Source organism: Gouania willdenowi, chromosome 22 (assembly GCF_900634775.1).
Source record: "Gouania willdenowi chromosome 22, fGouWil2.1, whole genome shotgun sequence".
Taxonomy (NCBI): Eukaryota; Metazoa; Chordata; class Actinopteri; order Blenniiformes; family Gobiesocidae; genus Gouania; species Gouania willdenowi.
The window spans coordinates 13107771-13130350 of NC_041065.1; the positions used below are offsets into that span (position 1 = coordinate 13107771).

The window sequence follows — 22580 nt, forward strand, 5'->3', positions numbered from 1 at the left end:
GAGGAAAAGCTGGGAACAATAAGGAGTGCATTACCCTAATCTAGGTTTTCTCTGCTCCCAGCCTTATGAATATTTATCCAACCCACCCCACCCACCCTCTAACTGACGATGATGATTCAATTGGGAGTCTCGGGGCACAAGAGAGATGGGAAGTGGCGGGAATGCCTTTTTGACAGTGTGGGGAATATGGAGTCAGCCTGTAGCCCACCAAGATATATCTCCTTTAACATCTTCATGTTATATTGTGCGGAGTAGTCTGGGTTTCTAAAATAATCCATCAAATGCATTTCATGGCAAAGAAGAAGCAATAACTATCTCACTTTAATACAAAATCAGCCCTGACATTTAAAAGTTCTAAAATAAAAGATGACAATGTACACTGCAGGCTGCATTGACTGCTGCTTTGTTGTACTTGTTTAAGGCTGTCACATATGAAGGAGGCCAGTCAAAGCTGTGCACAGTTGGTGGTGGAGCTGATCTGAGAGGCAGAGGGCTCGCTTGAGGCCACCAAGCACATCAGAGTCCCTGTGGTCTGCTCCACAGTGTCAGTGCTGTTTCATGCCAGCAGTCCCTTCCACAAACAACAGCTATTTATAACTCCAGCCTTCTGCTGGGCTTTTTAGCCCTAAACTCTGCCTCTGACCGTGCCTGCACTTGGTGTGCTCGAGTGTTTACGCTAACGTATTTCAAAGCAATTATATGCAATTGAAACTCATATAAATTATTCAATGGGGGAAGTGAGAGGCAAGCTGGCAACATTTAACTGATGAACTCTCTCGGTGACTAAAATGTGCTATACTCAAGCTCACTGCCTGCAGACCCATCATGGAAAAATAAGCGCTTAATCAAAAATACACACACTTATGAGAAGATGATGTCATTCTATATCGGGAATTAATCCATATGCAGAAGTGTATCTACACATGATGACGCCCTGTATTTCCAATGGATTGTTGGCTTGTATTTGCTTAAACAGAAGTGGGCTTTCAATGCCTAAAGTTAATTATGATAGCGGTAAAGACAGGAGAGGATCTGTTTGGTTTTGACATGTTCACATCTTGACAGGTTCAAATACTTTTTTTGTGGGAGGGGTAAATAAACGAAACACTCCAACAATTATGAACTTCTATTAACACATTTACTTTTCTGTCCTACAAATATTTGTACATATATGTGTAATGCACAAACATGTAACAGTTGATTAAAGGAGCCCCCCCCCCCCCCATGACCTTCTATTTAAGATTAACCCATTACAGTCATATAAAGAAGGGAGATAAGAGGCCTTTCAAATGAGGAATAAGAAACCGGTTGGCCTAACCCATTTCTGGCTGGCTGCTGTTAAGAAGACTCTTGTGTTCCTGTGATAATGTGAGGAATTGCCACTCAATTTTCTTTGAAATATTACACCCCATCATATCATTATCAGCTCCCACTGGAAATCTGCAAAGCCAACCTGCTTGATATTATGTGACAATGAGCAGGAGTCACATGGTCATAGAATCCCTCACTTGATTATCACGCAGAGAGATAGATGTGGGGTTTGAAAGCAAGCTGAAAAATGATGGATCAAGAGAAGAAGGAGGAGTGTGGGGAGGGGGGGCAGAGATTGAAACATAATGCAGGAGAGAAACACAGAGGCTGAAACAGCCCCACATTTGTATGATAGTAATAAGAAGTAGGCGTAAAGTGAGATTATACCTGCTCTCTCTTGTAAGGCATACAAAGAAGCCAAGTGCAGGAACAGAGGGAAAAAAGACCCACAGAGCCTAACTTGAGGTGATCTTGTAAGCTCCGCCTACTCCCTCAGTAGGGCTAATGTGAGGGCTGGGTTCATGAAACAGGCTCTCTCCTCTGTGTTGCTTCAGTATGTTTGAGTCAGACAGTTTGCCAGTGAGTAACTGTTCTGTGTCAGCATTAAAGCAACAACTCTTTACCTGCCATTCAGGTAAAGGGTTGGTTTGTTACCACTGAGCACCAAGTTCCACGGAACCGGCCTCTGTCATAATGCTATGTACTGAAGCCGTTGACGGAGGTTAATATTGACTTACAATGTGTTTTTAGGCACAATTCAAATATGAAAAAAGCAGCTGTTGGTTCATCATCGCCCAGACATGCAGAAGGTACTGTTTGTGCAGCTATGCACATTATTTGTCTGAAGTCTTAAGGGAAACAGGCATAAATCGAGATGCAGCAAGTACTGTAGCATTTGGCAAAGTCAATTTCATTCACTTTGGCAGATTGGGACTGTATAAAACAGAGAAGCACCTACGAGGAAAAGTCGGGAAACTGTGCCACAGTTTTGGTAGAGCATTTTAGATTTTATAGGGAAGAATATATGGCCCCTTTTGATCCTCACATTTTGCACTTTCTCTCCTTTTTCTTCCACTCATGCATTGGATTCTGGGTTTTGGTGCCCTAGGACGGAATGTAGAGAGTAGACAGAGGAACAAAGTGCTGCTGTCTCGAGGAGCAGCTGCTACTTGCCGGATCAAAGGGGCAACAAGCGTGGTCTTCCTGGCCCAGTGCGGCTCTGGAGGTGTTTGATGGACAGTCAGCAGCTGGGCCTGCACGGTCATGACTGCAAGGCCCAGAGGTGACATGCCCTCACTGGACAGTAGGAAGAGAGCATGATGCTGTTAGATGGAAGGCTAAATAGTGAGCCATATGTGGGTGTTTGCTTCTACAATTGCTTTTTTTGCTTTTTTAACAAGTTAAAAATGCTGTACTTTATGATTGGCTTGCATAGGTGGTGGGCGAACCTGACTCTTGCACTGCACACTGCAGTATTTCAGCGTTTAGCTGCTGATAAAGTAACAGCAAGAACAGAGAGATAGAGCAAGAATGCCGCAGTGCTATTGATTTATTTTAATTAGCTACTCGTTAAAGCTTGTCAGTTTGCAACACAAATATATAATTCTTTGTCTGATTTTCCATGGGAGTCTTAATGACTCGTGCTCCCTGGGTTTCAAAGAGAAATGACTTCTGCAGCTTCACTGACGGAGCAATGCAAATGTTAGTCATACAGGGCTGAGGGGGGGATGCCACAAATGGGCAATGAGTGCAGTAATAAAAAGGGAAAGAAAAACAGGTCAGTGAAAGTCCATGGAGGAGAGGTGAAACAGTCCCCCCTTTCAGAGGCAGACAAAAGAGCATGTGTGGGGGGGTGGGGAGGTGGGGGGTGCAGTGCATGGAGGCAGTGTGGATGAGAGAATGAGGGAGAGAAAAAGAGATAGAAAGAGGTAAAACTATGTAAACACAGTGGCAGTCCTGAACATAGAACTTCTCTGACGTTCCTAAAAAATGATCTTGCCTTGCTCCACTTCACATCTGCACTAAATCAAACACGGGGGTGAGGTAATGTTCGCCCAGCGCATGTCTCTTGACTTCTGTTTTAACTTAAGGAAGAAAAAAGAAAACTTTGTCACTGATAGGATGAGCTTAAGGAAGCGTGTTCATTTCTTTCCCATCTCTTTCTCGTTTGTCTCCATTCCTGCAGGACGGGGGCCTGTGAAAATAGCCTTTGTGATGGTTTATGATAAATTCATTGATACTGTAGGTTCAGTCTGGTGGTAAGTGATGTATAAACTGTCACTGGGGCCCTGCCTGCACCATGTGAGCTGATTAAATCACTGTTGTTGACACTACAGTAGATCAGTGTTGGAAGTTCAGTAGCCCCAAACTACCCCACTGTCAGAGCAGACCATAATGAGTGTTTGCTTTTACTAAACACACCATCCTTATGGGGGTTAATTTGCATGAACTTCCTGGTCAAAGGACATTGGGTGTTTTCACTCCTCTCTTGCGATCTTTTAAGGAAAGAAAAGATCAAACCAAAGCCTTCCTTGGTTGATTCCAGTCAGTTGTGACTCAGTTGCTTGGAGTCTGGGTTCTTTATTTTTGTCTGAGTGGAAGTATGGAAGCAATGATCTTTAATAGGAACCAGAGGACATTCATGTTTGCAAGCAGTGATTGTGGATCAAGTTTGGCACTTTCTTGTTCAGATTTTGTTGCATCCAATTCTCGTATAAACACACAGACAGAGGCCTAAGAATTTGACTGACATACGGAAACTTTCCTTCCTCCATGGCATTTTAGCTTACAAAATGGGCATTTGTGGGTTGGCTAAGAAGGCAATAAAGGGTTGACAACTTCTCTGTCACAATTTCCAAGACACCTCCTGTCTTTGCACGCTCTACAGAGCGTTGGTTGGAGTAGTCGGGTGTTTGGAGAAGACATGTTTAGTTTCTCTTTTCTGGCTCACTCTGGCTCGGTTCCTTTCTTTCATCACAAACTTGTCAAAGGAATGACCCCACTACTGATTGGCTGGATTTTTTCCAACCTCTGCAGCAATTGGCCAACCAGGCAGTTTGTCTCTTGTAGTCTCATCCCCCTTAATCTGACTTGGTTGTGTTCCAGGCAAGGGTGGTTTGGCATAACAGTCTTTCACTGAAGGAATTTTGACAACAGGAACAAGTTACCAGGTGTGGCAGTAAGTCCTTTAACCGGAATTAAGGCCCTTCTTTCACATTGACATTAATACTGTAGTTTGTTGCTATTGCATTTTCAAAGTTCTAGTAATTATCTGGACTTTTTGCACATCTATGATGACTGCAGTTTATGAAACCGGTTCCTTAGGTTAAAGGATGAATACTTGACTTCAGAAAAAGCAGTGTGTGTAAAATTATATTTAATGTATAATGATATTTCAAAAGAGTCTGAATATATAGAAGCCCTGTTTTTGCAATATCTTCGTGGACAGGCCAAAGCACTACTTTAGCAGAACCATTACAGGACATGATGTAAGCATTCTCCCTGACCAGTGTTACCCAATACCAGAGAACATCCTTACCTAAAGCTCTTAGACATCCACCAAAATCATCCAAAACCTGCCTGAAAACATTTTGTTAAGGTTAGAAAAAATAGAACAATTGACCTGCTCAAGTATTGTTTTACATGCAAAATGGAGAAACTGTCAGTCAAGACAGTCGCCGAGTTGGACCAAACCAAAAAAAAGTCAGGGTGAATCCAAAAACTCTATCTCATTGTCAGGCTACAAAAGGGAATCCAGATTTTCTTCTTTTTGCACTCACCTCTTCTTATTATACATTATTCAAACTTCAAGTGTAGGATTCAGTTTGATGAATACATATTATATCCACAAACAAACATTGGCTTGTCCACGTTCATCCCTCTTACCCTTTCAGGGCATGTCAGCAGGAAGAGCTACTGTGTGCCAGTTGGCACGGGCGTGCAAAGAATGTGCTGACACTCACAATGTGCACATATTGACAGACGTGCACACATATGGCACCATGCCCCAAAAGGCTACTTAGCTTGTGTTTGTTTTTAATGCAGAACTTCAAAATATGTGTCACCTTTAATGTGTGGATTAAAGTATTTATTCACTTGTAACAGCAGTATGTTGTTGTCTTCACTGGCTGGCTTTCTGAGCTGTAATCCTAATAAATGACCTCCACACGACCCCCTAACCTTGTCTTTAATTATTTCTTTGAAGACAACATGGAGTTCCCATGTTGAGAGGTACCCTGTGCACTTAGTGTGTGTGTGTTGGTGTTTCTGTGCTCTGACATTGAGCAGAAGCAGGCCGTAATAAGCTGCACCACCAGATGTAGATAATAAAACATGGACTATGGGTTAGAGGTTCTTTAGCTGGTGTTAGCATTGTGACGACTGTGTTCTGGTTAGCCTACAGACACGTTGACAACAATAGTGCCCATGTCATTGGTGACGATGTTTGGATTTACAGTTTTAGCGAGTGCCTTAGTGATTTTAAATCCCCGTAGTAAACTTTTGTGTCGCCTCCCTATGGGCTCTAGTTCCCGAAGATCCATTCATCTGTATGTCCATCCACGCTGACTTGGCCTGCTTCTCTGGAGGATTCTTCATTGTGTTGTTCTAAGCACACTCCATTAGCAGCTCACAGGTCGAGGGAAAACAGTGTTATCAGGCCTGGCTCTGATAATCTCAATTGGCTTTACTCAGGCTGATAAAAGGTGCTCTACGGCCACGAGAGGGGCCCCCGGTCACCCCTCCCCACACACCTCATCACCTTCTGGTTACTGTGACAACTTGTTTAGTGTGCAAAACAGAGTCTTTGTGACTATGTGGTGGTACATAGCCAAAGGGTAATGCTAAGAAGGATCTTTGAGTATAATTTCTTGTTAGCATAGCAGCATTTTCATGCTAAACAATTGCATTTCCCTAGTTAATATTAAGGGGAAAAATAGATAACAATAACCATTGTGTGTTTTTCAAGTATTTCTCATTTTTTAATGTACAAATAATTTTAGCTACTGAGAAGAACATCCCTAATAACGGTACTTTGTCTTTTGGCCTAGAATAGTGAAGAATGGATATATTTATGAGCCAAAACAGAGTAAGACATACAGTAATGCTGAACGATTAACTTTAATTGCATCGATAGTGAAGTTTTCACTACTGCGATAACCTAACCTCAGATGCTGAGGTTTTTTCTTCCGTCTCCATCATTTCAGTGATATATATATTTGGCAATCAGAATTGTACCGCCTTCCTGGGCAGCTGGCCAATCAGAGATGGTTAGAGGACACAAGCTTGTATGCCTTCAGTGAGTCTCAATGAGAGCACTAACAACAACTACACTAGGGCCCTATAAAATCCACGTTAACAGAATCGTGGACAGAATCACGGATTCAACCAATGAAAAGGGAATCTACTGTTGAACGCGGAAATTGACAGAATCTGCTGGGATGAAACTGCGTCACCATGAGGAAAAGGAGGTTTTTTTTAATGGGGAAATGTTTCTGAGGACCACTTATTAGATGCACCGCCTTTCCCACTGTCACCCTGGCCACTTCAAACACCACCTAAACCACCCGAAACACTGTCTAAACTGCCAAAAAACTATGCAAATCATCACTGGCTCCAAAAAACAGAGCCGACCAGTGCCCGCTTAACTTTACTGTGTCTGTAAAGCGTTTCTCATCAAGCGCAGCGGTGCTCCGTGAAAACAGCAGCAGCTTTAATCAGTTTTGCTTGCTCAGAATGTTTGATCAGCAACTCATCAGAGCTGCAGAAGATCTGTGGTAAAAGTTGTCTGTTATTGTGGACGAGACCATCGATACCAATGATTATAGAGTCTTAAACATTTAGGTTAATGATAACTTCTAATAGTTGAAAATATTCTGGCCCCTAGTGGTGAAATAACTGATGCATCCTTGCGTCCATTTCGTTTGGTTTAATCATTATGGTCTGGAATGATGTCATCAGGATCATTTAAATTAGGTTAATTTAAATTGATCAAAACTTAATCAATAAACCTTCTCAGATTCAGTAAACCATTAATCCCTGAGGGGAAAGTGGGTGACAATGCTGCTCTCATACATCTTTATATGACATGAATAATTAAAAATGAGCAGTCAGAATAATCCATGTCAACTTATATCTACCTTTCAGTTGTATCTCACTCGTTATTTTAAATTACATTTTGATTTTTGACATACATTTTTGTTGAATGATAGTTTTCTTTTTTTTATTAGTATTTATTTTGTTTCCTCACAGTACAACTTATATGTATCTACCTTTTAATTGTATCTTACTTTATTTTTGACATACATTTTTGTTTAATTATGGATTTTTTATTTATTAGTATGTATTTTGGTTTCTTCACAGGAGTTAAAAACTAATATTTTCTGAAAAAATGTATTATTTTTTCTAAAATTTTTGAATTTGAATTTTAAATAATATATGTGGAAAACACAGTGTTTGGAGAAAAAAAAAAAAAAGAGAGAGAGAGACGCGTATGCATTTAAATTAATAAAATATTTTTAAAAATCATAAATCGAATCACAATATCTGTCAGAAAAATTGCATATAGATTTTTTGTCAAAATCGTGCAGCCCTAACATTAACATACAGTATATTTGGCAAGTCTTACACTGTACAAAGAAATATCACATATGGCTCACAGTTAAAGCTGATTCATTCCTCAAGACATTTCATACACAATGGCTTTGTCCCCTTTCTTTTATCAAGAATTTTTTTCACAGTTAATAAACCTAATTCCCATTTCTCCCTTAAATCAGAAATTGTGCATGAAAACCATAATTTCCAGTCCAACTCCCATTCATGCACTCTACCTCCTTTTCTCTTCTTTTCATTCTCTCTCACTTTCATATGCACGTGTTTCATCTTTTTTCTTTAAGGGGCCCCCAGCATCCCAGCGTACCTGCACTCTGGATGCCCCCTGGCAAATGAGCACCAAGTCTTTCTTTTCCCAACCGTGCATTTTGTACGTTTAACCATGTCACTTTGAGCCAGGCAGATTACAGGCGTTTAAGTTCATTGGAGAAGGTAAGGGCAGGTATCAGGGCTTCATGGGGGATTAGGAGCCCAAATTGGTTCCAGCTCTCCCTTCCTTCTAATGACCAGTTCTTTAGCTGTATTGATGGATCCGTTGGCTGTGTTTTTGGAGGGGGGGGGTCATTTTTTATCCTCTCCTCTCTGCTTTTTTGGAACTTTAAGTACACTCCATGTTGAACAGCTCCAACGTGATTTGAAACCCTTTTTTAATATCAACCATATGGTGGTAGCCATAGCACTATGTCCTCAACTACCTACCGTATTTTGACTTCCTAAATATAAATATGTGGAGAAGTCAGAATGAGAAAAGCGGGAAGTTGAAGACCTTACTTGGTCAAAGTGACCAGCATGTGTTTAACACAGCCCAAGGCAGCTCATTCAGAGTTATAAAGGTTGCCCCTGGCTGGCAGTCACCTCCAGATGACCTCTGGCTTTACGCTGGAAAAGCCACAGGAGCGAGGCAGGCTAGGGAGGCTTTGTGGAGCTGTACTTATTCGCTGCTGTGGTGGTGATAAAACTTCAGACAGTCTAATTGATGGGCTCACTGACATAACAATCCCTTGTGAAAGCACGGAGTGGCCCATGCCTGGACCTCATTTCTAGACAGCTGGAAGGGTAGCAGAACCCCCTACAATGCAGCCAGACTGGGGGTCCCACTAAGGGGCGGGTGGAATTGGGAGGTGGAGTAGAGGGTTGCAATCAAAGAACCCATTTGTGTTGTGCATTCTGCTAACTTGAAGCTTACTTTGAATTTGCATGAGAACGCCGCAAAGAATTGTGTTGGAGAAAGTGTAAAGAAGAGACTATACAGTTAGTGTGTGCCGGGTGTAGCCGACTCCAGGGCTGACACAGAAAGATTGAGAGGAAGAGGGAGAAAGAGATGTGCCATGTTGAGGGTTCTTCTGTGCCCAAGTTGCACTTAATACTTGAGGAATGTCTCCCTGGTGCCCATAGCAACCGGACGTAATCAAAAGCTTTATTAAAAGAGGGGGGAATAGATCATAAGGAACATTAAAAGTATCCCTCACTGGGTTCCCAAGTCAGCACACAATTGCCCTTTTGTTTGTTGCTGTTTTTGTCCAGTGTCTCCCTCTCAAGGACTTGATGGCTAATGTTGCCATTGGGTCATACACGACTGTTTTGTCTTTGTGTTGTCTCCAGATAAATCTGCCTGTGTGTTTATATGCAGGGTGATTTAACGTTTGTTTTTCTCCTCTCTGTGTTTTTGTCCTCTAGGTTTATTAACGCCAGAAGAAGAATAGTACAGCCCATGATTGACCAGTCAAATCGAGCAGGTAAAAAAAAAAGAAAAAGTACTTGATTATTAAGTAGATGTAATGTACAGTGCTGATTCTCCCCTATGCATGAAGCCATCCTTTTTGTTCTTTATTGACTACTGGCTATGGCTTATGTTTCATCCTATCTGACATCTTTCTATGTTGATTCTTTTTTTTTTTCTCATTTTCTGCACAAGATGAGTTGAGTGGTTGTGAGGTCCTTTGCTGATTAACTCTAATTGGAGATTTCCCATTCTAAGTGGAGCGAGAGGTGTATTAGCACTCAGTCTTTGAATTACTAATTGGACACAAGAGGAGCTGCAAAATGCTAGCAGCAGTTTATGAATTATGTTATTTTTGGCTTTGATTTATTTATTTTTTGTCATTAGAGCATGTTCACGGGGAATTGTCTTCAATATTCCTGCTGGATATTTTTTGTTGTTTTTTTTTCTTCTTTTTAAATAAAGATCTCAGATTTTCTGTTTTAATTGTGTCGATGTTTGTCTGAAAATCAACCCCCGGGTTAAAAAAAAAAAAAAGCAGTTTATTATAATTCCATTATTTAACAGGATCTTAGAATTGGATTCCAAACTGATGCAACAAGAGATTTACATTGGGATTATGGAAAGCTTCACATTGTTGGCTGATAACACACATTTTCTGCATCTACCAGTCGGATTACAAAATACCTCCAAACTGGGTAGTAAGCACTACATTTGGTTATGTTGTGATATAATTCATTCACCCTCAGCTTTATTGACTAAAGCATTATTTTTTTTAAAAGCCAAGTAAATTCTCAGCAAGGGAAAAGCTGTTTTTGATGATTAGCAGGCTCACCGATTCATAAAGATTCCCAGTCGTTGGGATAAAGATTGTTCAAAGAAACTCGAGCCGTGATTAAAAGGAGAAGCATTCAGAAATGTGGGCGACTGCGTTATTGGGCCATTGTGCGTCGTATGTGGCAGCATGTATGCAATTCGTACCAAGAACAAACACAGCATGACGAACATCTCCCCCTAATCTCTGGGAATTACAGATTATCCAAGATAAGACTTTTATATTAGAGAATGCACTGTTTTCTGCAGACTCTAAAGACTATCATTTAATTAAGACTAATAAAAACAAAGCTAGATAAACCTGAACTAATTAAATGAAACTCCTTAGTGTTCAATTTTGTCATGAATGACTTCATTATATGAGGTAATTTGGCAGTTTTAGGGGGTATTTTTTTGTTGAAATAGCACATTGGTGCACTGGACATGAATGCTATTTTTATGACTACATATTTGTACACTGACACAAGTGAATTGCTTGCTATTGCAGAAATCCTCCCCATCCTGTCAAACTGCATGCCTAATCTCTCCGTTGGAGAACAATGTTTCTTCATCGGAGAGTGGTTTTTGAATGACACTGACTCTGTGTGTGTGTGTGTGTGTGTGTGTGTGGGGTGTGTGTGTGTGTTCTTGCATGTATAAGGACCCACTGTATGCGTGTTTGCATGCCACGTGTCAGTCAAAGCTGTCCTCAAACATGAGCACAATGTCTTACAGTATGTTTGGGCTCGAGCTGGGACAATTGCTGATTGTCTGGTGTGTTTTCTCTTCTTCTTCCCCCCTTCCTTTTTCACGTCCACATTTTGACTACAATCAGGTTTTCTTCTTGATCCTTCAGTAAGCCAAGGAGCAGCATACAGTCCAGAGGGCCAGCCAATGGGCAGCTTTGTGCTGGACGGCCAGCAACACATGGGGATCCGACCAGCCGGTAAGTCGGCCTGTCCGCCTTCCCTTCCCCTTCTTCAATCCCGCCTGCTTCACCAGACACACCAGTTTCACCCTTGGTTATCATGAGCTGATCAACACTGATCCTCTTGTCAGCAGCATGAGATTTGATCACCTCAGCATGTAGCTGGTCCTCAGGTCGACCACATAAACCTAATACTCACCCACTGCTCCTCAGCATTCCCCAATCTCCCCCACTGCCTGTTTTGCTTGCTTTTTATTCCACTATTTAACTTCATTCAAGGGGGTTCATCAAAGGATGTAATCCAAACAACTCACAATCTCCTTCTCCATCTTCCTCTCCCTTTATAACTTCATCCTAACCTGGCTCTTATTCAACTTCTCTACAGTTCAAACTGGTGCTGACCCTTTTTTCTTGGCATTTCTCTTCTTTTTCTAGGGCCTATGAGTGGAATGGGGATGAATATGGGCATGGATGGGCAATGGCACTACATGTAGCCTTCATCTTGTAACGCAAAGAGAAAAGGGGGAAGTAAGTAACAGGCTCTTTTCTGGTTCTTTATTCATTTTTTCTTTCACATTTTGGGATTCTGGGATGACGTTTACCTAACACTTCACTTGGGTGCTCCCAGTTATTTTACAGTGAACTCTGAACCCCCCTGCAAACATCTATCAGCACGCCTTTAGTGAGATAGTTTCATGGTGTCGGGGTGGATGATTGGAATGGGTTGGGGGGGTGTTCGGGGGCGGAGGGTGGGCGAGAATGAATTGAAGACATGGGAAAGAGGAAAACCATCCTCAGACTGAGAGGATTTAAACTGTGGCGCCAGACAACAGCAGCAACAACAACAGCAGTACTGTAGAAGAATCAGCCTGGCGTGGCATACGCAAATTTATTTATCACAACAGCGCCATCGCTCTCACCATCTTGGACAGCCAATGCAAATGTTGGACATTTAGGGAAAAAATAACATCTCCTGGGGAAGGGGCTGACAGGGAGAAATTAAGCAGGCTCCAGTGAAGCGATAAAGAAGGAGAAGTGAAACTGTCCTCCGAGTGACATAAATCTGTCCGGCGAAGGATTGATGCCCAAATTATCTTATATGCAAAGATGGGAACACCGCAGTACATTACGGTCCCTCAGCGAGATATACGGGCGGTGGGTGACACCACCAATCCTTCACTGGGGGTTTGGTTTGAGCTGTGTAAAGGGAGGAATGAGCGTGTGTGTGGGGGGGCCGTGTGTTTTGATTATTTTTTACTGGAGGGAGACGATTCAAAGGAGAGTGGGGGCCAGTGACGAGCCCGAGAGTTGCTGACAAGAGCGATAAGACACTCAGATAAATTTATTGGGTTGTAGATTCAAGCTTGCATAGTGTGTCTGAAAGAAGATCTCTGTCACACATACAGAGTGTCTCTACGCTCACGCTCACACACACACACACACACACACACACACACACACACACACATTCACAATCCCTGAGCAGCTAAATAGTCAGAGTCTGATTAAGATATTAAGATAGCCATTCTGCCACAGTGCTGACATTTATAAAATCAAGATGTATCCCATCCTAATGGCATCAGGGCAGACCAGATTTTATTTAACACCAAAACTCCCTTGCCCAATGAGGCACAATATAATAACACTTACCTTGATTAAAAAAACCCTTTATATGTAAATGGAAGCTGGATTCTAGAAGAGGTCACTGCAGCAATTCTGCCGACAGAGATCATTTCACTCCTCTACTCCTCACTTCCGCTCTCTCTCTCTCTCTCTCTCTCGTCCCCTCCTGTCTTTGCTAATGGCAGCAGGAAAGAGAGAGAGAGGAAAAAAAAAAAAAACAGGAAGCAATGTTCCCTAAAACAGCCACAGAGAGACAACATTTGCTCAGGTTGGCTAATTCTTAATATAGGGCCATATAATTTTGAGACTATTAAATTACGTAACATACTTTCCGCTTCATGACCAATTACATTAATAGCTTAATATGGAGGAATATTATCCTCTCTTGATTTGATTACACAGCCACACAATATGGTATATTTGGTACTTAATTATGGCTAGCCATTGAGCAGACTGCTGTGCCATAACAGAGGTGCACAGCTATAGTGAGGGAGGCAGGCGGGGAGGCCCTGTCTGTCCTCAGTTATAGTACTCAGATGGCTTTACCACTCTTGTTAATAAAGAAAGGAGGGGGGAGGGGGGGAGGGGAGGGGGGAGAGATCTACTTAATGGAATGACTGTATCTTACAAGACTAGAGATTAGCAGATTACAGTGTCAAAAACATCTGCTGGGTTTTTTTAACAGGAGTTGCTCTAGGTTATAAGGAGGTGAGGGCACCCATCATACCTTCACACCCTGAGTGATTTATTCGCTTTATGACCTCAGTAGTGAGGTTTTAAGAGGCCTGCTCTGACAAACACTTGCATCTCCAATGAACTGACGCTGAAAGGGAGAATAAGAAAATGGCACAGCTTTCAAACAGCGAGAGCGGCCATTAATCTTGGCCTTTGCTGTCCCTCTCGCCTTTCTGTCCTCCTTCTCTTCTCTTCCCTCACCGGGGCCCTCCAGTGTAATTTCTTAATTGCAGTGTACCAAGGTAGAGGAATGCAGAGAGTGAGCATGCCTAGTGACCTTGCAGCAACCTCTCCCCTCCTATTACAGCTTCTAATCCCCTAGGGGTTCACATTACAAAGCAGGCCAGCCCAGACCCAATCCCAGACCCAGGCCCCCTGGCTCCAGCGGGACCTCCTGCTCACTCGTATCTCCCCAAGGTCCAAGCTTCTGAAGCAGCCATATTCCCATACTCCAGTCCCAGGCCTCTGACAAGCACACACACACACACACACAGTCACACACACAACTTACTTCTTTCCTTTTGATTACAACAAACAGCCATGTTAAAAGCCAAACAGTGGTACTGCTGAGCCAGCTCTGTGTCCTGGGTCATGTCACAGTATGTGAGATGGCAGCATGCTGAGGTCCCTGCACATATGAACTAAAGTCCACCTTCACAGATACCAACACACTGCACCTCCTCTTCCTCTCTTTTCTCTTTTTACTTCCTTGTATCTTTGTTGCTGTGGTGTGATGCTGCTTTCCTTCTTTCCCTACAAACCCCCCTTTTTTTTTCTTCAAAGCATATGTGAGCAGCGTTTTGTTTGAAATACAGTAAAATACACTAAACCTCAAGAGTAATCAAACCCTTTTTTCGTCATCGGTCGTGGTAAAGCTCCCAAATATCCAAGATCTACATTATTTAATAACTTCTTGAAGGGATTTTAAATCAAGTATGTTCACAAAGCTGCGTCCCCATGAGAGCACGCCTGTTTGGCTTGTCATTACTCAGCTGGGGAATTGACTGCTCCCCTCGTAAAAGTATTAGCACTTCTCCACATCAATAGTGCAGCTTGGTTTTCCTCACAACCTCCAGGACTACAGTGTCTGTGGACGACCGAGGATCATTTTCCAACCTGAGACCCGACCACAACGCTATTGGGCATTGTAAACCACTCACCATAGCCCAAAATAGCCGAGCGCAATAATGTCTCTCTTTACTTGCAGAAGCTAAAAGCTCTGTAGTCACAGACGCAGTGTCATAAAATCTCCCGAGCTCTTTATTGGTGAAGTTGAGTTTTAAATTGAATTAGTGCCTGTTAATGGAGAGAGAGCATGTCAAAGCTGCAGTTACCAAATGAATTTATTGACTGGCTGAACTCATTTGATCTTTTTTTTTTCTTTCTTCTCTTTCTGTCTTGCTCACAGGTCTGCCAGGCATGCCAGGGGACTACGTACCTCAGAGCGGTCCAATGGGCATGAGCATAGCTCCATCCACTTACACCAACCATCATCAGATGATGTCTCATCCCTCCCAGCTCCGACACGGACCCCCTCTCCACGCCTACCTACCCGACCCTACCCAGCACATTCACGGTCATCCTCACCACGCCATGCTGATGCACGGAGGACCCTCGTCACACCCAGGAATCACCATGTCTGCGCAGAGACCCCCTTTGCTCACACCCATTGACCCCAGTACTGGAGGACAAGGCCTGGACATCCATGCCCAATAGTATAAGGGAACTTTGCTCTACCACGACTACAGCAGCTACTTCAAAACAGGAAAAAAAAGAAGAAAAAAAAGAAGAAGAAAGAAAGCAGCAGCCACACAATAAATCCTATTTTGAGACTATTTTTAGAGAATAAACAACCAAACCCTTTGACCATGAATTTGACACTAAAGAAACAGAATTCCAGATGAGCTGTGATTTTTAAATTTTTTTAAAAACTTGTCAATTTTGTTACTTTCATCCAAAAACGGAGGACCAAGCTGACAAGAACACTTTGTAAAGTCTCGGGCTTTTGGTAAAGAACAACGGTGGATGTTTTTGATGTTCATGTGTGCAAAAAAGAAAAACCCAAAAAAACAAAAAAAAAAAAAAAAAAAACGAACAGATGCATGCACTCGAAAAAACACACACTTCTCACACCACACACACATACACACATCATCCTGTACACTTTCATGTGACGCACACACACACACACACACACACACACAGACACACACACACGATCAGTCTGGAAGATTTAAAAAAAAAAGACAACACAAAGACTCCAAGAGTTATAACTACTGTAGTATAAAAGTATAGATAAATAAGTTAAAACTTGTGCATTTTTTGTTGATCACATGGTTTATGTTTCCTGAGCTAGTTTTAGAACTAAAGGGTTCACCTTTTCTCTCTCACACTGTGTGTGCTCCTTCCTGGAGGAGAGACTGTCTCGCAGCACAGCACTATAAAAGAAAAGAAACAAAACAACAAAGATGGAACATCTCAAAAAAAAAAAAAAAAAAAAAAAGGCTTCAAACCACCACAGAGGGCAATCAGGTCCTGTCCTCCAACAGACAGGACGTGATGGGAAAAGGCTGCTAAATGACACCGGATCTCACAAGATTCAGTTTGAACATTTGTCATGCCCTTCTCTCTCTTTTTTTTTTTTTTTTTGGTTCATGAATGAATGTTGCCCTGTAGGTTTTAAAGGAAACAAGTTCTTTGTTTGAATCGCCCAAGCACTGGATTGTGTTGGTTTTATACATTTTTATTTTGATTTGATTTTTTTTTTTTTTTGTACCCCGGACTCTCGTTGGTAAGAGCCATTTGAAGGAAGCTTAACAGTGGAAAAGCAACATCCTACATCACTTCTTTATCTGCGGATCAACATTCTTTGCCATAAGGACGATATACTGACACAAACGTTGATTCTGTGGCACTGGAGAAGTATTTGATGGTTGATGCACCAAAAAACCTAAAACAAACATAAACAAAAAAAAGGACAAAAAAAATTAAATTATCAACTCAATGCTTTTGGGAGAGAAAAAAAAAAGCTGAGAGAATATTGTAACAAACTTCGTACAGAGTTCAGTCTATTAATTGTTTCATGTTAGATATTCTATGTGTTTACCTCAATTGAAAAGAATGTTTTTGCTAGTTTCAGATCTGCTGTGGCATTGATATTGTATGTCCATGAATTCCTTCCTTTTTCAGCACGTGTTCCTCACTAGATAAGATGCCGTCTCCCTAAAGCTTTGTCAAAAATACATAAAATACTTGTATGAGGACTGTGACGTAATGTTTAAAAGGTGTTCAGTCACAAATGCTGTAATAAATATTTCATTTTTGATTTTTGTTAGATTTTTGTGTGATTAACTGTGTTACAGCACCGAAACGACCAGAACACAATTATTATTATTATTATTAGTATTATTATTATTATTATTATTGAGCTATTTTTTTTAATAATTATCTTGCTTTCCTTAAGCACAATGGTGTTTTATATATATATATATGTTTCAAATTGCATCTTGATTTATTGCACCTTGTAAACAAAGTTTGAAAATGGCAAAACCAAATACAATAAAGGTAAAATAAGGCCAGTGTGGCCTTCATTTTACTACAATCGTGGTGTACAAATCTAGATAAATATGCAAAAACAAAACAAACAAAAAAAAAAATTAATTAGAATAATGACATTAAAATAGGCTAACACTTTTTATTTATATTATTATCATTTTTGGCTTTTAAAACAATATTTTTTACAAATTAGATCAACTTTGTATTCAACGTTTTGGGTAAAAATATTTTGTTTTAATATAACAAATACATTTTCTGAATAAATGTATTTTTTTTTTACATTATATTAAAAAAAAAAAGTTTGGATTCTATTAAGTAATAAGTATAGTGCATTTGCTCACACACAAGAGCAGACAAGAGCTGGCCTCAGTGTGTGTGTGTGTGTGTGTGTGTGTGTGTTAGTGCTGGTTTCTGCCGTTTTGTGGCGCCTCCTGTTGGCCACAGCTGGTATTTTCCATTCAATGACTGAACAGACACAGGCAGGCTTTGATGGGCTATCTCCTCTTTTCTCTTTTTACTGGCCTGTGTTTGCCCGCGGCCATCCAACTCCTAGCCTTAAACCACTAAACACAACATCACTGAGGATAAGACGTTTACTGCCCTTCACTCTAAAGTTAAAACCGCAGAGAGGATTTCCACCATTGAGATGTTTTTTTGGGGGTTTTTTTCCCCAACAAACGACTTTTTTTTTTTTTTTTTTCTTTTTTTTTAATGTTAAAACTACAACAATAATGATACATTTGGGAATTAACAGCATCAATATAATAATAATAATAATAATAATAATAATAATAATAATAATAGGATTTTTTGTGCAACCTGTCTAAAATGTGTATTAAACAAAAAAAAAGAGGAAAAATGAATTGTTTTAAATGAATTTTGTTTTTGTTCGTTTTGTTTTGTTTTGTTTTTTTGTTTTTTTAAGTTGTTTCCGTTTATATTTAGATATTTAATATGTAGTTATAAGCAACAACAAAAAACCGTTCTTTTTTTTTCTTTATTAAAAAAATATCAATGTGTAAATCTAATTTACTGGCTTACCATTAAAAGTATCTATGTTTTAGATATAAATATAACTTATGAACAGGCCTTTTAAAATCATAACAGTTCCATTTGTGTTTGTTTGGTTTTTTTTTCTACAGCTCTTGCTATTTTTATTTATTTTATTTTTTTCGTTTCTTTTTTAACATTTTACTCTGAATATTTGTTTATCTGTAGTGCAGATATAATATACTTGCAGGGGACACGTTGTTTTTTTGTTTTTGTTTTTTATCCGTGCGTACAGAAGGTTGTTAGATCTTAACCAGGCAGGCATTTAAAAGAGTTTCTCTCTTATTATTATTATTTATTTATTTTTTTTTTTTTTTTTTTACACCAGCATGTATTTAATGGCTTGCTCTCGTCTCTTAACTGTTTAAATCCTAAAAGGATCTTTTTTTTTTGGTGCCTTTTTCTTGTTTTCCTGCTCTATTATTCTGTGGATAAAACGGAAGGAAAGAAGCCCTCCGTTTTGTGTGGAGATTATCAGATGAAAAAGGGAGAAAACGTGAAGATTACTGTGGATGGAGAGGATTTTAATATTAATAGTTTTTTTTCTCCCCCCTCTCCTCTCCTTCCCCCATATGAGACAGAAGGTAGATTGCCTCTGCTGCTTTCCTTTTGCCGATTCGCAGTGACAGGGATGATGGATGATCCAGCCGAGCTAAACAACTCCACCCCTTCATCTCCTCCCTGTCAAAACCAGTCCGAGCTGCTGCTGCAGGAATAAAATAAGGAATATATTCCCTCTGCACTGCTGCACAATGCAAGACACACTCCTCCCGTGCAACGATATTAAAAGTCCACTCAGCGCAGGAAAAAAAAAAAAAAAAAAAAAAAACGGCAACGTGCATGGCATGCGTGCGTGCGTGCGTGCGTGTGCAACATGTTAATATTGCTCATGTTATTGGCTTTTTTTTCCTTTTTTTCTTTCTTTTCTTATTCCCTGAGCTTCGTCTGCAGGGATCCAGTGCAGATCAGAGGGAAAATGCTGCGGATGTGTGTTTAAAGATAGATAGTGCTTTGTGGTGCAAACTTAGTTCTGTGTTCATTCATATTGCAGCTGATTTTGGAGACAGCATTGGTCATAAAAGTGAAGGCTCACAGGGGCTGTGCGTCCTTCGCTCTGCAGCTGGCTCCCCCAAAAGGGCTGTGCTCAGGGGGACACTTTTTAAGGTTGTGCGTGCATGTGTGAGAGTGTGTGTGTGTTGCCTTCCTTTTTTTTTTTTTTACATTTCAGCACTTTTCTCTCCTCTTGCCATAAGGCGTTTCTATGACTACGTGGTGGAGGCCTGTGGGTCAGAGGCGGGGGTCCCTGGGAGAAAAAGGGCCGCATTTGGCTGATCATTTATCAATGTCAACCGCATAATGATTCTCCCTGCAGTCCCCCTATTGATGAGGATAATTACATTAGCTCAGAGTGACTGATCAATAAAAGCCCAGGGAAAATGGTTTATTATAGCACCGCCGAAAAGGCTTTCAGGCACAGGGAGACAGCTTTTTTTTTTCTTTTGGTCTCTTTTAAAAAAAAAAAAAAAAAACGAGAGAAGCGCAACAAAAAGTCTGTAATGGGAGGAAAACTTCATTTCAATACCGTTTTTACGCTTGTGCTTTTCCTCATTTTAGCTCTTAAGATAAGACCACCCAGTATGCAGCATTCAATATTTTTTGTCGTTAAAAAAAATAAAATAATGAATATATATAATATTATTATATTATTTCAATAATTTATTCTCATTTATTCTCCTTTCATGCAAATAAATGATTGGAAATAGACGCGTAGTTTAATTAAATCAACAGATTGAAACAGATTTAAATTTTAAAATGAAAAAAAAAAAAAAAAAATGTTTTTGTAAATAGTCCTTTAGAGATTTTACATATAAATGCATTTATTATGCACTTGGTAAAAAAAAAAAAAACACACACACACACACAAATTATTACTAAATAAGAGCAATTTCCGCATGTAGGTATAATATATTTATTTTTACAATAACACAACCGAAAAATAAAAAATGGAGAGTAAAGTGGACACTGTGCATCTCTGACCTCGTTCTCTCTCCGTGTTGCGTGTGTTCTTTAATTGTCAACAACTTCTCCCCTGCAGGAATGTTACAAACTCTTTCTCCTTTAATCCTCGGTGGTGCAGCTCCACGCCAGCTCCCATTTACCACTGATGAACGTGTCTGCAGGAGACAGCTTCATTATCTGTTTATCATTTATGATCGAATTTCCTCAAACCAGGGGAAAAAACACGCACACACCGCCTTAGTTTTAGACAAATAAATAATAAAAACTGAAATGTTATTCATTTTTTAAAGTAAAACACTCTCTCCAAAATCGAGCTCTCTCTTAAATTATTATTTTTTTCGTTAAATAATAATGATAATGTTAAGGAAAAAGTAGCTACACTATCCCAAAAAAGAAAATAAATATATAAAAATCGTTGCGTAATGCTGATTTGGAGTAAAGAAGAAGAATAAAATAAAAAAAGATTAAAAAAAAAATATATATATATATATATATATATAGATGTGATATTAAAAATTAAAGCTTATTGCCATTTTAATAGAAGGCGACTTTATGGTCATTTCTACAATGTCTTTTTAAAAGTAAGTTTGTCAAAGCCAATCCAAAGACTTACTCACAGCCCGTGGGGGGAAAAAAACAAAAAAAATAAATAAAAAAAAATCTTAACAATGTAGAAATATATCTATTTATAATTAGTCAGATAACATAACTGCAGGGGATTTAAATTAGCAGCAGCTGAAAATTGCAGCAGCCACTTGTGAAGCTGCTGGAGAGGCGCATGGAAAAGGAGGGCAGAATAAATAAAGCGCAATAAAAAGGGAAATAGCCGGAGTTTAGTCAAGCCTTGAGGTGCTCAAACCTTTATTTCAATCAGTTAAGATTTAATTAGGCCCGCCGCGGGCCGGCCCGTCTCTTTTTCTCATTATATTGCCCCATTTTTCCAGCACTGTGTTAGAATGGCCCCGAGGATGTCAACATTTGACCGGGTTTTCCAGTGAAATGCGCACAGTTCATGCTTTGGCAGCCCATGAGATGAGCAAATAAAACCAGACATTATTTCATGATTAGACTGGTTTGAGTTGGAGAGATATCAAGTGTTTTTATTCATGGATTACTGATTATTATTATTATTTTTATTATTTATTTTTCCCCCTCAGTAATGTATTTTTTATATAGCTTATAACTGCGTTAGAAACAGCAGCAAAGTGAGACGTTTTATTATAATACATGACGCATTGGATGCTCTCATTTATGGAAATCTCAGGGTTATTGATTATTGTTCACTTTGTTTCATATTATTAATTAGATATCCTTGTGTAATGTAGATGTTTGAGAGGAGAACCCCCCCCCCCCCCCCCCCCCCCCCCCTCAGCGCGCCCTGGGGCGCACCGATATTACGAAAGGGCGCCCCCGTCTGGTGGCTAGACTTAACATTTCAAATCTGATGAAGAGGAGAATGAAGATAAAGATAAAGAAGAAGAAGAATCTGTTCTTGTTGTGACACCAGCACCGGAGGAGCTTTCATTCTCATTCCCGTTCAAAAACAGTGAAGGAAAAGCGATCCTGAAGCTTTCCAATCTCCTTCATGTTCATCACACCCGGAATTTCATGCAAAACGAGCTCCCCAACATCTAATACACCTTCATACCTCCACCATAATATAACAACACACCGGACCTGCTGCAAGCCAAACGTGACCTCCGGAGACTCTCGTCTCATATTTACTCGCAGGTAGAAAAGCTCCTTATGCATGTATTAGCAGGCCACGTTGATGGCAAAATCAATAAAGATGGATTGTTGGGTCAATATTATGCTTTGCACCTGGGGACTTGTTGCCCGCGCGTGCGCGCGTGCGTTTCTCCTCCGTGTGTGACGCAGAGGAGAAACGAGCATAATGTGCGTGTGTGCATGCGTGAAAGAAAGAAAGGAAGGAAGGAAGGGAAACGTGCAGCAGCAGCAGCAGCAGCAGCAGCAGCAGCAGTCATCCAACCAGGGCCTGAAGGACCGGCCAACGCAGCAGCAGCAGCAGCATTAATCACGGCCCACTTGAAGATTATGACTGAAAGTAAAGAATCGGTGACCATTAGCGTCTGAAATGCATGGCAGAGAGAAAATAAAGCTGTGGTTATTTTTCAAAAACAGTGCCAAGCATTAGATGATGAAAGAAAGGCAAAATAAACATTCAGGAGAGGTTTTAACGGTTTTATTAAAGCAGAA

General features: G+C 40.3%; 1 protein-coding gene across 8 annotated transcripts in view; it reads left to right on the top strand.

The window, feature by feature from the left end:
* The window catches only part of meis2a (Meis homeobox 2a), an 82161-nt gene extending 65097 nt beyond the window's left edge, over nt 1-17064 (top strand). For 3 of the 8 annotated variants that reach the window (XM_028437319.1, XM_028437318.1, XM_028437320.1), the window contains exons 10-12: nt 9598-9656; nt 11289-11399; nt 15148-17064. In XM_028437319.1, the coding sequence (XP_028293120.1) occupies nt 9598-9656; nt 11289-11399; nt 15148-15455 (478 nt within the window). In that variant the 3' untranslated portion in view covers nt 15456-17064. Of the gene's footprint in view, nt 1-9597; nt 9657-11288; nt 11400-11816; nt 11910-15147 lie in introns of all 8 variants that reach the window. The other 5 variants (XM_028437323.1, XM_028437322.1, XM_028437326.1 and 2 more) reach the window with 3 other exon arrangements.
* Nucleotides 17065-22580: the final 5516 nt, after the last annotated feature.